The 14,467-nt window shown below is 34.8% G+C and overlaps 1 protein-coding gene across 4 annotated transcripts; it reads left to right on the top strand.

Annotated features, from left to right (window-relative positions):
- Positions 1-5,593: 5,593 nt before the first annotated feature.
- LOC147568616 (uncharacterized) lies at positions 5,594-14,128 on the top strand. Of its 4 annotated transcripts, none has more exons than XM_086655027.1 (9): positions 5,594-6,479; positions 9,831-10,019; positions 10,956-11,048; positions 11,544-11,726; positions 11,810-11,912; positions 11,992-12,171; positions 12,275-12,903; positions 13,069-13,550; positions 13,638-14,128. In XM_086655027.1, the coding sequence occupies exons 1-9, from the start codon at positions 6,219-6,221 to the stop codon at positions 13,696-13,698; spliced, it is 2,181 nt and encodes a 726-aa protein (XP_086511153.1). In that variant the 5' UTR covers positions 5,594-6,218; the 3' UTR covers positions 13,699-14,128. The 4 variants fall into 4 exon arrangements, with proteins under 4 accessions (XP_086511153.1, XP_086511154.1, XP_086511152.1 ...); XM_086655028.1 differs by having other exon boundaries at positions 5,766-6,479; positions 11,995-12,171; XM_086655026.1 differs by having other exon boundaries at positions 5,766-6,479; positions 11,995-12,171; positions 13,066-13,550.
- The last annotated feature ends 339 nt before the right edge of the window (positions 14,129-14,467 follow it).

Genomic DNA, 14,467 nt, shown 5'->3' with positions numbered 1-14,467 from the left:
GACTGAAGGTGAAAACTGTTTTAGCATCTGAATCTCCATATTATAGTTCACGAATCACGATTAATTTGAATCTTTACCAGTCAATCTACTCGACTACTCGGATAAAAGTTCAGAACTGTATAATGAAGAGGGGGTGAGATTCAAATGTGATGAAAGATGCGAAAAGGCATGGGGACTGACGTTTTAGGCGTGATGTTGGCATGAATCCACATCCAACCGTCGGATTCACCCTCTCACATCAAAAACGCCGGTCTCCCTATCACGGTTGTTTTGGAAGAGTTGCTGTAATTCATACTCAAGAAAAGTGGATGTCGGTGTTTGTCCAGATTGGCTGTGGGTGAGGGTGGTGATCACCTATATAAGTCTTGAGACACATTGGGTGTGGGAGCATTGGCAGTGGGTGAGGGTGGTGATCACTTATATAAGAGCATCTTCAATGCAACACTCAAATTGAAAAACTTAGAGTGCCAGCTAGGATTTTTTGAGTCTTTTGTAAAAAAACTCTCTCCAATCCACCACTCCATTTGGATCTCAAAAATGACGTGGCACCATTTAATGTTGAGATATCTCAAGAAGAAACTCAATATTTGAGATTTGTTTTGAGGATCTCAATTGGCCACTGAATATTAAAAGCAAATCTAACCATCTAGGAAATGACACCTAAGTTATTTTTAATTTATTAGAGTGTTGCATTGGAGATGTCTTTTGAATTGAGGATCCCAACATTGACATCTAGGAAAGAGAAACTCAATTGAGCCTTGACAAATAGGACAATTTGAGTTTTTTTTTTTAGTTTTGCATCGGAGATGCTCTGAGTCTTGAGCCGCATTGAGTGCGGGAGATGGTTGAGCACTTTTAGAATGAGATAGTCACTTTAAGACAAGCAAGGCTCAAGCATTAAGAGAGGTGTTAGAGGCCAATTGGGTTTTACCATAGGCTCCCTTGCTTTGTAACTTCTCTTCTCCCCTATTATAGAACGTCTGTGTTTTGGGGCATCTAAATTTGCTTTGGAGGCAGGAAGACTTTGATCAATCAGATTTGATCTAATTATTGAAAGAGTCCATGGGTATATAGACCAAAATAATGTTCAAGAAAGGTATATGATCCAATCTTCCCAACATATGGATATTTAGTCCATTTACATCATGGACAGAAATAACCCATACTTTATGAAATTAAACCGTCCATGTCCCTTCTAAAAAAATCGCGGGAATTTTAATTTTCCAGGTGAATCCGGAAAATTTCTAATGTGAGCAAGAGTGATTTGGGGGCTTTCAAGCAAAAAACAGATAGAAACAAATCATAATTTCTCTCTCCTCTAAACAGATTTGGAAATCAAATGTTCTCTTTCCTATTACCCGAATCGATCAGAAACCAAAATCCTAACAAAAATGAAACGTCATCACCACGAATATTTCCAAATCAATTTTCTCTCTCTCCTTTACAGATTTTGAAACCAAATCAATTTTCTCTATCTTACTATGTAATTTTTTTTCGATTCAAATCAATTTTCTCTCACTTAATTTTCAGATTTGGAAAGAGTATGTTTTGTGGGATCAATTTAGCGTGATTTGGAGGTTAATATAAAAAACGTATATATCACTTTCTCTCACTTAACTTTCAGATTTGGAAATAGTATATTTTTCTGGGAACATTAAAGCAGCATTTGTTTTCGTTTTTTACTTATACATAAATACACGTTGAATACAAATTATGAAACAAATACGTAAATTATGTGTTATTTATGATGAGGAAACCATCATTTGTCATGTATACACCGTAATTTATCACATGTATGTGTGTCATGTTCAATAAAGTACACATAATTTCTTTTACATTACACATCGTTTACATTCTGTTACAAAAAAATGTAAAAAATCTTCTCTGGTTCAAAAATGGTGCCCATCCATGTACTCTCCATTTGTAGTCTTGAGCAGGACAAACAACAGTTACACTATATTGTCGAAGAGCATATCGAAATGCTTTTGCACCAACTGACCAACTTTAGTAAATATTTTATCCCAGCCATCAGATTTTAGTTTTGTGATCTTACTTAGATTGGATGATTCTGTAGGAAACTCCACAAGTAACAGCAAAACTACAAAAAGAAAACATATACATTTGTCAACAAAACATATAATTTACTAGAAACGACATGTATAATGGAATAAATTATGCATATTGTTTGTTAAACTTCATAATGTGTTAGGAGACAAACATAACTTTAGTTTAAATGATCACAAGGTCACTGTTATGTGAAAAAATATGAATAATGTGCAATAAATTACATATAATTTTTGGAACATTTATTGTACTATAAACGACAACTGTTTTGGGAAAAAAATACGCGTAATATTGAATAAATTATATATAATGTATGCAGATTTATAAGATATTTTTGATATTATTTATGAAGTATGTATAATTTGTAACAAAATACATATATTTTACATTCTGTTATAAAAACATCATACAGAAGATGTTTGCGTAATGTACTAGAACTTTAGTAAAGAATTTAAATGCTACTTTTATGTATGTGTTATGTTCTGTAAACATCATTTAATGTCGTCTAAATTATATCTCGTTTACATTCTGTTACAACCAAATGATACTAGATCTTCTCTAGATAAAAAATGATATGTAATTTATTGTAAACGATCCCGATCCGTAATTTATTTTAAATTACATATCGTGTGCATTCAGTTATAACAAATCGTACGAGATCTTCTTTGCATCAAAAATTGTACGGAAACCTTGATGAAGATTTGAAAAAATGTTCTAAAAATCAAAATCTGTAACCTAAAATTACTAAAAAGTAACAAAATACATAAAGACAAACACCTCTTAATCGAATAAAATGAATTGTAAAGACGGATTTAACATTAACATCACAAAATCGGTTATGAATCTTAGAGAGAGAAAATACTGAATAATGATAAAGATTTGATTAGGTGATACAGAGAGAAATTTGATTATAATGCACGAACAAATAGTTATGAAAATTTTAGAGAGAGAAAATAAACATCATACATTAGAAGTTAATGAATTAGTAAACAGATCTTATAGAATTGGATCATAAATCTGATATGATCCATAATATAGCAACATAATCTGATAATTTAACATGAGAAACAATATTAGATCTTAACAATGGTGATTATAATGAATTTCACAGTGTCAAACCTGATAAAGGATGAATATTTGCAACACAATCTAATGAAGATGAAACAAGATTTCTGAGTTTAATGGAGATTTATTAAGTGAATCGGTTTTAGTTAGAGAGAATAAACTGTTTCCGTTACTGAATCTAACATTACTTTGAATGGAAACGTGATTGGAGAGAGAATGTGGGAGATAAAAATGGAAAAAGATATTCAAGGATTTTGTTGGTAAATCAGTTATAATATATGAGGAAGGTTATATTAGGTATTATGAATTAATATATATTCTAGGGATTTGTGTTTTCTCTCTAGATGTATACCAATGGACTAGATATCCATTTACAATATTATTTTGGTTTTCAAACCCTTAATGGGATTAGAGTGGACTAAATGTCATATTAGGCCCCGTTTTTTGGGCTATAAGCTCAAAAATTATTACTGAAAGGACAAACTACTCTAACCTCAATAATTAAGATGTTTGTTCTTTACACCTCTAGTATTTAACCTCATCTTCATTTTATCACCTTCACACCACAACCAACATCTTACTCTCCGACTCTCCATTCTCTATTATCTCATTGTTCTCGCGAATGAGGGGTCCTTGGATGAAACCTTGTTGGCTAGGGTTTTGAAACCCTTGGTCGATGAGGTTTGTGGTCCCACAAAAAGGACTACAAAAAGTCTCAAGGTCAATCACGAAACGATCTACAACAAGTCTCGCGTAGACCTGTAAACGGTAGCTTATCAGATCAGATATAGACATAACCGTATTCAATATCTGACATCCGTTAATTGTCTGATCGATATTAAATATCAATATCTGAATCCGACACCGATAAATTTAACGGATATCGGATAATATCCGATATTCGAAACAAAAACATAAATTTATATTTTAAGTTTTTAACTATTAGATCTAAATAATAAATCGTAACCATACATTTTACATATTATTATTAATAAATTTATATTTTTATTATTTTTTTATTACTTATATGATACAGATAGTTATCGAATTGGATATTGGTGTATTCGTATCCGATAAATAGATATTCGATAAGAAATATCTGAATTCGTATCCGAAATATCAGTTTTTTTAAAGTTCGAATACAGATACATATCGGATATCCATGAACAAACTTAGTTTCGTGGTCGTCCACGAAACGAACTGCAAAACATCTCGTGGGAGCCCACAAATGTTTCATGGCCTCCCACAAACTTCCACGCCTGAAGGGGGGAAAAATAAAGAGAAAGATAATGACAATGAAAAAAGGGGTGGTTGGAGGTCATTGTGGTGAAGATGTAGTTTAAAAGGTAAAACTTGAACATCTTAATTTTTGGGTAAGATTAGATTGTCATTAAGTCAGTTGGGATTACAATTAATTGACCAGAGTATTCACGCCCCAACTAAAATTAGATGTCCCAAAACACTGGCTTTTATAAGGAATATGATGACAAGAAAGAGATGAATATATACGTCTGCATAGAAGTTTAGAGAGAAATGAAAGAAGATTGTATATGAAGATCTTTCAGAGAAGATAATATTTGGAAAAAATTAGAAAAATGTGTGATGTTCTTGATGCTCCACTTCTTGTAATTTTTTCCTTACAGAATAATATTTTTTCTGTTTTATATAGTCATATTTTGTCTCGTCTTTTGAATTATAAATCGAAAAATCTTTTTGTAAAGTAACGACAAAATATTAATTAGTTTCCAATATAAAATCTTATTACTACTCTGATCGTTATCTGCTTCAGCTACGTTTACAACATATATGTGGAAGTTAATATTCAACTTTCCACGTGACGTAAAATTGTAATTAATGTGTTTCTGTTTAAGAATCTTGTATAGAGTTAATTGAACGAGTCTTAAAAAGGAAGTCGTTCATATCTTAACGACTTCTATTTTTTATCACTTTGTGTGGTATCAGAAATATCTTGTCAGTTGTCAGTGTTTCCTTTCTAAATCCGTTGATTGTTGAAGCGCCGCAAAATTATAATTTTTTTTTTTGCATATCAAGATTAAGCTAATAAGAAACATTAAAAAAGAATAGAAAAGAAGAAACATGATAATATCCACTCTAAATGTTGGTAAAACTCCAATTGACCATTTGTCAACATTTTGACTCAACACTCTTTTTTTTTTTGTTGAAAGGTCTGAACACTCTCTATTCTCTACTTTATTTTGGTTTAAAGAGATTCTTGCCAATTTCAACCAAGGAATTGGAATCTTATAGCAAGTCAAAATACACATTTGACTACAAGTCAAGAGAATTTCAAGTTCTTATCTCCAAACACAAACCAACTCAATATCCCACACCCACTATCACTTAACCTAATTGTACCTCCCACTTGATTGGCTTAAACTCTAACTGCATTAACCCATAACATTAAAAAACCAGTTAAATTCATCAACCAAATGACAAGGTAATAGAGAGACTTAACCAAAAGAGGGTCATCAAAATCAGAGGTCACAGTAATTTACGAAAATTTCCCCAAAATCAAACCATATTTTTTACTACGGGGTTATAATGACTTTTTGGAAGTACCATTTTACCCCTAGAAACGGACAATGACGTAGTATAGAAAGAAAAGACCAGGATTTGTGACAACATTGGTGGGCGGTAGAATCTAGGAAGAGAGAGAGAGAGTATTTTCCCCTTTCCTGTGTGCTTTTAGAGAGAGAAAGTGAGAGAAGTTTTTAGAGAGAGAGAGAGAAAGTGAGAAAAACAGAGATTTTTGGGGCTTTTGGGGTTTCTCTTTGAAGCTCTTGAAGAAAACCAAACCTTTTTTACTTCTTCTTTTTAATTTATTCATCAGCTGGTTTAAGATCCTCAGATTTTTCATCAAAATCACTCATTTCATTCGAGTTTGTGTTTAAATTGTTCTTCTTCATCTATCTTCGATTGTTTCGAAGATAATCGGGCGTCTCTTTGAATTTTACTTATTTTAATCATCATTTCATTCTCGGACGAAAATTGGGGTTTTAAAAGGTTTTTGATTTTAAGTTAGGTTTTTTGAATCAATCGATTGTTTGGGATTTCTTAATTTTGATTGCATGGGAGAACTCAATCCTTTCTCATTATCGCCGAACGGCATCCCATTGGATTTGGAACTGTTTCCAATCCCTGATTTACCTTCTAATGTGCCTTTGACTAATCCAGATCCTGATTCAATTAATGATTATTGTTGGCTAATAGCTGAAACAAAAATAGCTAGTATTATTAATCAGATTCATCCTACTGTTCGTTCTGATAAGAGAAGGAAAGCAATTATCAACTATATCAAGAGGATACTTGGAGCTAACCTTGGAATTCAGGTGAATCCCTTACTTTAACTCAGTCTTTTGTGAATTATCTCAAGTTTTGTTCATTTTTTTTTATGTTGTTTTGTGTGTTTACATGAATCCCTTATTACTTGCTGAATTGGGGAGTATTTTCTCTTGGAGATTGATATTTTATAATGAGGGTATTGAAGATTGTCATCTAGAAGGATGGGAGTTTGTATGGGTTGATGTTGTTTGGCTAGTTATGCTAATTTAACCTAAAATCTGCTTACTTGGTGTTTGTAAGGAACTATTCTGAATGAAAATGTTGATGTTCATTGTGTGTCCTTTGGACAGACCTTATGAACATTGATGTTTTGATTGATAAAAAAAGTAAAGAAAAAAAACCCTAATACGACTTCGGGCGTATTAATTTTTTTGCATGCATGTTGGATAAAAATGAGTACCCTAATAACGTTGGTTCTTGTTTTGGAGTAGAAGATGAAAATAGAATGGATAAAGAAAGTAGTCCATGTCAAAGAAAGAAAAGAAGAAGATGCCACGAGAAGAAAAGGAAAAAAGATGATGCGTGTATCCGTAAATTAAGCCCCATTGTGTCAGATAACAAGTTCGATTCTTTTTGTTTCTTTTGGAGCTACTTCTGTTACCATTTATTATGAAACTTAGATAGATCCTCAAACATGGATCTATTTGGTATCTAATATCCTTTCTAAAATATGTCGTTATCGGAAAAAGCGGCGACGTTAGGCAACTTATTTGTATGGACAAGACAAATTAATCATGATATTTTGTCGGGTTGTTGTTTGGTTGTAAGTAGGTTATACTCATTCGCCAATGGTATTTGTTTGTGGGCTTAAGGGCAAGTTATCTTGGTCCACATAGTAACGTGGGGTGGGAAGTTTCAACCACCTCCACAACCCCATGAGAGAGAGTTAGGATGGAGGAAGGAGAGAGAGAATGGAGGGCAATCAAGAGGTAAAAGGGAGAGAGAGGCAGGTGAGGGGAATCATGAGGTAGAGCTAGATATAGAGTGCGAGCATTGTTGGAGGGAAGAGGAATGGTCTCTTGATGGTGCGAATGGTTAAAGGAGCAAAGCTAGCTCTTTCCTTATCGATTTAAAAACTCATCACGCTAATGCAAGTTTATGACTTTGAGGCTAAAGAGGTGGATTTCATGGGCCGATTGTATGTATCCTTTTTGAGGTCATACTTTCAATATGTTTATCCGAGCTTACAATGCCCTAATCTAGTGTTTCTTCCAAGAAACATGAAAAACAGAAGAAAAGAAATCCGAGTTTGTTTGGTCGACTGTTATATCCTTGCATCCAGTTATGTAGAAGTCGATATTGTTATGTTAATAGGTAAAAAGTCAGTTTGTTAGTAGAGGCAGCATCAGTCTGTTCTTTTGCAAGGACTTAAGTTTCGAAATACCTCCTGAAATTTTCATCGAAACCAAAATATAACTAAGTTTCTTTTAACAATGCTTTGTCAAGGAAATAGTTTCAAAATATTTCGGTCGAAATGACCAAAATATTTCAATTTTCATGCTACCAAAATTTCCACCGAAACCGAAACTTCATTCCTTGTTTGTTTGTCATTTTCTCGTTCCATGTCAAATTCCCCTCTTAGTTGATGATATCTACTTGATATTTTATGTCTCAGTTATTTCTGTTGGCAACTTTTCCATTTGAGTTTATCGATATCCAAAATGTCCTCTTTCAAAGCCTTCTCTCAGTTTCTGCAGTCCATCCTGTACAATTCTAGCTGTTTCTTTTTTCGCATTTTAGGAGTTAGATCTAATTGTGGTAATTTCTCCCCCAATATTACAGGCAAGTGAGCTTGATAAAGAAGTAGGTCTGATGTATCAGGACATATGCACGACATATTGTCTGATAAGGTGACTTCGACGATTACGGATATTTTGATCAGATCTTATGAAATGTATTTGAATAATATTAAATATATTCCATGCTACTATCTAAATTGGCTTACGTTCTTCTATTAATTAGATCAAAGCGAATTTCAGTAAACCTAAGTTTTCAATATGTTTCCCTTCTTGAATTGGATCAGAAAATTATTGCCTTTTGGGTATTTCTTATTTCAAACTCAAGCATCATCTTCATATTTCTGTCACATATATGTACTAATAAATTACATTTTTATCTTGGCTTCAAGTTGAGTTTAGAGATGCAATGATACACCTTCCCAACTTCTTGGGAAGCTATGATTGTAATAACATAGGTCTTTCATTTCTGAGCAGGTATTTTGCTGTACATGTTTTACAACAGGAGGGTGAATATCCCGCAGTTTAGTATAGATTGATTCAATGTTTTCAAAAAAGAAAAAACCTTCCCAACTTCTAAATCAGATCCATATGGGTTACTCTCTGTCTGTTTTTTTGCATTAACCATATGGGTTACTTCGGTCCTATCCTTTTCATGTAACCTGTTTTCTCTATGGGTACTAGTGCCATAGTTGCGCCGTACTGTTAATTCCTACTTCAAAGTTCAATCGATTTGTAATTCTTTTCTGTGGTTTTCATCCAAGATCTTGTTTCTGGACTATACCATATTATGTGAGTGTAATATGGTACGAAATCAGTGTGCAATTTTACACATTAAGTGTTAAACATGGCACTTTACATAATTCAACAGGTATTTCTTTCTGTTTCTTCAAAAAGGTAGGCATGTGCAGTAATCCTTGTTCTAGGGGAGGTGAGTGGGCCTGCACCCCCAGTACATGTTATTTAATTTCCTGTCCTATTTCTTACTACAAAAAGAGGATGAACGTATGCCCTCCAGTTTTGATGCATATTTGTAATGCGAGATTTGGAGCACCCCGATGGAGGTACGGTGGATGCTTTAAGTACACCGTTGATAGATATTCTATGTTGAGTTTTCAAGCTTGAAAGATATCAGAAATATTTTGTCATATTATCTATTAATCGAATACTCGGTAACTCGAATAGAAGAGAAAAACTTAAAAAGAGGAGAAATATGCACTTGATTAGTATGGTTTTAGTTTCAGGTACTCTAGTACTACGTGTGTGTTTTTTAGGCCTTCCTAGTCCTGTAGTGGTAACTTTGTATAGCTACTTCCTTGAGTGGTGAGTATGTAACACTCAGCGTCTTAATAATGATGCTCAGTGGTTCTAATGTGTTTCTAGTAAATGCCAAACTGTCAATGTATTTCATGTATAAGTATATGCCCACTGTCATCCACCAATTTGAGAATGTGAAACAGAAAATTTGTTCACAATGTACTTCATTTGAACTTTGAGGGAAAGAATACCTTACATTTCTCCAGGAACCATCTTTATGGGTTTAGCCACCGTTTCATCATAGATATTTTTCAATACTGAGTTTTCCCTTCGTATTTTCTGCAGGTATTTCCATATGGATCAGTACCTCTGAAGACGTATCTCCCAGATGGGGATATTGACTTGACTGCAGTTTCTGCTCGGAACCTCGATGAGAAGACTCTGGCCGATGACATAATGAAGGTGCTTAAACGGGAGGCGGAAAATAAAGCTGCTGAGTTCGAAGTAAGGGATGTTCAATACATCGGTGCGGAGGTATCTCATCTTTTACCCTCATATAACTTTTCCCCAAGTATCGTGTAAGACCCGTCTTTAATTACTTTTTGATTTATAAACTTTAGCCATACATCTTAGTGTTGCATTTAGCATGGTACAAGACCTTGTGGGTACAACCTCGGGGTATGCATTGGGAAGCATATAAGCATGAGCTATATTCTGTATAGACTTTCTGTGAGTTATCTACTTAGTCAATCTGTTACCACTTTTGACACAAATGAACGAGGGAGAAATAATGATAACAAATAGGATCCTATTTCATTCATCCGAGAGCATCTTTAGGGTTTTCTGAAAAGTGGGGTTGGACATAAACTATTCGTCACGTGCCAATGCTTCACGCTTTAAAATAATTGGTTTTCAGTTCTGTCATTTGATTTATTTAAAAATGTGTATGTCATAAGTTTTTTCCCAATTTTTATTGGTTCATCTCTTTAACTGCTTTAGCTTTTAAGTTACTATACATGTCTACTTTCAATATCATATTTTGTAAATTTCTTATATTACCACATATGTAACATGGCTGATAGAAGATTGTGTCACTCATTAATTTCAGTACTAATATGTTAAATACTAAATTTTCTTAAATCTCAGGATTACTTCGAAAATATAAGGTTGCATTAATCCTAGTGATGTTCTTCCCAACCAATTGAACTTCAGAGCCTTGTTTTCTGATGTTTCTGGCATGAACTCGTCAGAACCTTAAGAGTTGAGAAACAGCTTAGTTCTATCCTGTATATCATTTATTTGCTTGATGAAAGTATGAACGTTTAAGCTGTTTCTAATTCTAACTATGCATGATTAACTTAGATATCCCTACTTGGCTACTTGTACCTTATATGGCTTCTCTTCATCTGCTTCCCAACACTTTTCTCGTGTTTGACCTTTGGGTTAATACCATGGGGTTTCTGCTGACAGGTTAAGCTTGTCAAGTGCCTCGTGCAAAACATTGTTGTAGATATCTCCGTTAATCAAACAGGGGGAATCTGTACATTGTGCTTTCTTGATCAGGTATAAAGGGATCAAGGTTTTCACTTAATATTATAACATGTTTGTTGGAATTCCCAAGTCATATGTAATGTTTATATTCTTGTGTTTTGTTATGTGAAGTACCTCGGATTTCTGAAATGTTTGTTTTGAAGATTTTTTATTTAGACCTGCAAATTATAAAACAATGGAAACGGAGAAGTCACAAATTATTTTTAGGTTATAAAAATCAGGTTTAATAATGATAAGTTTCAAACTGTATCTTACCTATTCGATGTCTAAATTGTTCGAACGTATAATGCTAGTCTGGGTCAATACCTTCTATGTATAGCTTAAAGAAGGTTAATCCATTTTATACATAAAATAAATTACCTAATGCGGCAATGTCTAAGACAAGAACATGCGTACACTAGTATTACTGTTCTTGTTGTTTTCTTCTTCTCCATTAATATTTGCTGTATTTATGTAACTTAGAAAGCAACAGCTTATTTCTACTTTTTGCATGCGTACTCAATATAGGTCAATCACATTGTTGCTAAAGAAAATCTCTTCAAGCGAAGTATTATTCTGATAAAAGCATGGTGTTATTATGAGAGTCGTATTCTGGGAGCTCATCATGCCCTGCTTTCTACATATGCACTGGAAACACTGGTTCTATATATTTTCCATGTGTTCTACTCATCTTTGGATGGCCCTTTGGCGGTGGGTACTTTCATGAAATAGATTTTGTCATGATTCACTAATACGAGCATTAACCCATCTACTAAATCATTTCCCTTTTACAGGTACTGTATAGATTTTTAGACTATTTCAGTAAATTTGATTGCGACAATTATTGTATCAGCTTAAATGGTCCAGCACCTATAACTTCGCTGCCTGAGATAGTGGGTAAGCATAAATCCCTTAGTACCTGTGGAAATCATATGTACTAGTTTGCTGTGTACTTGATATGTCTGTGTTATTGCAGCAGAGGCACCAGAAAACGGTGGCAGCGATTTGTTGATTACTAGAGAACTTCTAAGGTATTTCAAGAGTTTGTATACCGGTGCGGGCATAAAAGCGGAGTCACGGTCATTTCCCCTAAAATTTCTGAACATAATTGATCCACTGAAAAATGATAACAATTTAGGACGCAGTGTCAGCAAGGGTACGGAGTTCTCTCGGTCACTTTTCCTTTTTTTTTGTTCTTTGAATTAGTGATGTTTGTTTAGGTTTCTGAAAATGATGTGTAATGTTGTATTTTTATGCAGGCAACTGCTATCGCATTAGAAGTGCCTTTACCTATGGAGCCCGAAGTCTTGGCCAAATTTTAACTTTGTCGGGTATGAAGATGACGGATGAACTCGACAAGTTCTTTTCGAACACCATGGAGAGGCATGGCAGCCTAGAAAGGAAAGAGCTTGTCTCGAACAAGCGTTTAGATCAGACTCCCAGCTATTATTACCATGAGGATACAAGTGTCCTAAACCGTAAAGCCATGTCTAACGGCTATAGAGACGATTACACTGGAACCGATGGGAGGCCCGGTGGTCCAAACTCATTGGCGGACCTTACTGGAGAATTTGAAATGAACTTCAATAACCTAATGTGTTGGCGGGGACAAAATGGATTTAGAGTTGGAGGGTCTGTTCTGCCGCTTCCACCAATTCCAGCACCAGCAACACCACCACCTCCTCCTCCTCACCGCCGTAACAGACCAAATTGGGTTATTAATGGTCACTTTAGATCGAACCGTAACACATATCCTCATCAAAACACTAGAAGTGTGAGTTCAGGAGTACTGTTGTGCTCCGCAAGCTCTCCTAAGATGCAGTGTGCCGTTTTTAGTACAGAAGAAATCCCAAAACCACGAGGAACGGGAACATTCCTTCCCAACATGGTACCTCCATTTAAGCTTAGATTGTGGATCTTGAAACTTTCACTTTGATAAAAAAAATTGATTTGAAAGAGTAGTGTTATCTGTCTGACCCATTTTGGTTCTTCTGTTTCTTGTCGGAAATAAATCAATGCCTACTAATTATTGGTACTTGGATTTCTGCAGCAGGAGTACAATTCGTGGAGGGATAATTCTTCCTACCCGATGAAGGGCCGGAACCCAGCACTAATGAATCATCGCCACTACCTAACATCGCCCCGAGAAAGCGGCTGGGATGTGATTCCAAATCAGATGTTTGGAATTGGTGGCAGCAGCAGCAGAAGCAGTGAGCTGCAACCAAGACACATCTATGGGTCAGGGACCGTTGATGTATTTCATAATGCTGGACCAGTTCCTAGGGAGATCCCACATTCAAATGGGTTCTCACCTACAGAGAACCTTGAATTTGGGACGTATCGGCAACCACCAATGAGATCTACTCCCTCACCGGATATTAGCAGGCAACCTGAAGAGGTGAACAGGCAACCGCCAGATAGGAGCAGGCAATCTGCAGATATGAGCAGACAAGCTGCTTCGAGTTCTGCACAGACTTCAGTCTCTACATCAACAGTGCAGAAATCCGGACCGCCAATGGATACCGAAAAAGAAAAGTATGAAAACCCTAATCCACCAAACACATTTTGCAAACATATATAGTTCCATTCCATTTAAGCTCTTTGGGTTCATTTTATCTACAGGGCTTCTTCATCACAAGCATATCATATGAAAGATGATGACTTCCCGCCTTTGTCAAGCTGAATATTGTTGGAGTTTATTATACATGATAGCAGAAAGAAATAGAAGACAAAGAAAGAGAATCTAGTAAGTGGTAACTTAACCTTAGCATGGAAATGAGCTTGCGTAGCAAAACCTCAGTCAGTTAGAAACTTTTTTGGATGTGGAATTATGTTTCATTCGTCCCCTTATTCGAGGTGCGAAAAAATCATTAGTCTGTACATTCTATTTAATCTTTTTGAAACCCTCTTCACCCCTTCTGGTTTCATTAGATCTTTCTTTGGGTGTTTGGGTCAAAAAAGAGAAAGGAATCGTCTGATGATAGATTTCCGCCCGTCCTTTTTATAATTATTCTGACCGAAAAAAAAGATAAAGAAGTAAACATAGGAAAGATGTTTTGTTGTTGAATAATTGGTACTTGAATTTTGTTGAAATTATAAATGTTGTTCTTGTATAGTTTCGTGTGGTTTTAGATTTCTTTTATGTTTTTCTATCGGTTATTATCATCATAAACCCATGACCCCCACCTCCTCCAACCCAAAACCATTACAGAATGCGTTTCTGATTTCTAAAACTGCATTTTGAACCCTTCATCATTTTTCTTCTTCTCGTCTTCAAAAAATGGGCATTATAACTTGGATAACTGCCATATTTCGATAACTATTTTCTTCTCATTTTATTAAAAAAAATCTCTCGTTTTTCTTCTAAAATATTCTTTTGCTTTTAACTTTTATATTTTTATGAATAACTAGCTAGAAAACTAATTCTTAAATATTGCTGTCTTTGACTAGTT

The sequence above is a fragment of the Eschscholzia californica genome, unplaced genomic scaffold (genome assembly GCF_041429995.1).
Source record: "Eschscholzia californica isolate CP2 unplaced genomic scaffold, dmEscCali1.0.p SCAF_1, whole genome shotgun sequence".
NCBI lineage: Eukaryota > Viridiplantae > Streptophyta > Magnoliopsida > Ranunculales > Papaveraceae > Eschscholzia > Eschscholzia californica.
The sequence above is the reverse complement of the archived record's forward strand: the minus strand, read 5'-3'. Positions and strand labels throughout refer to the sequence as shown.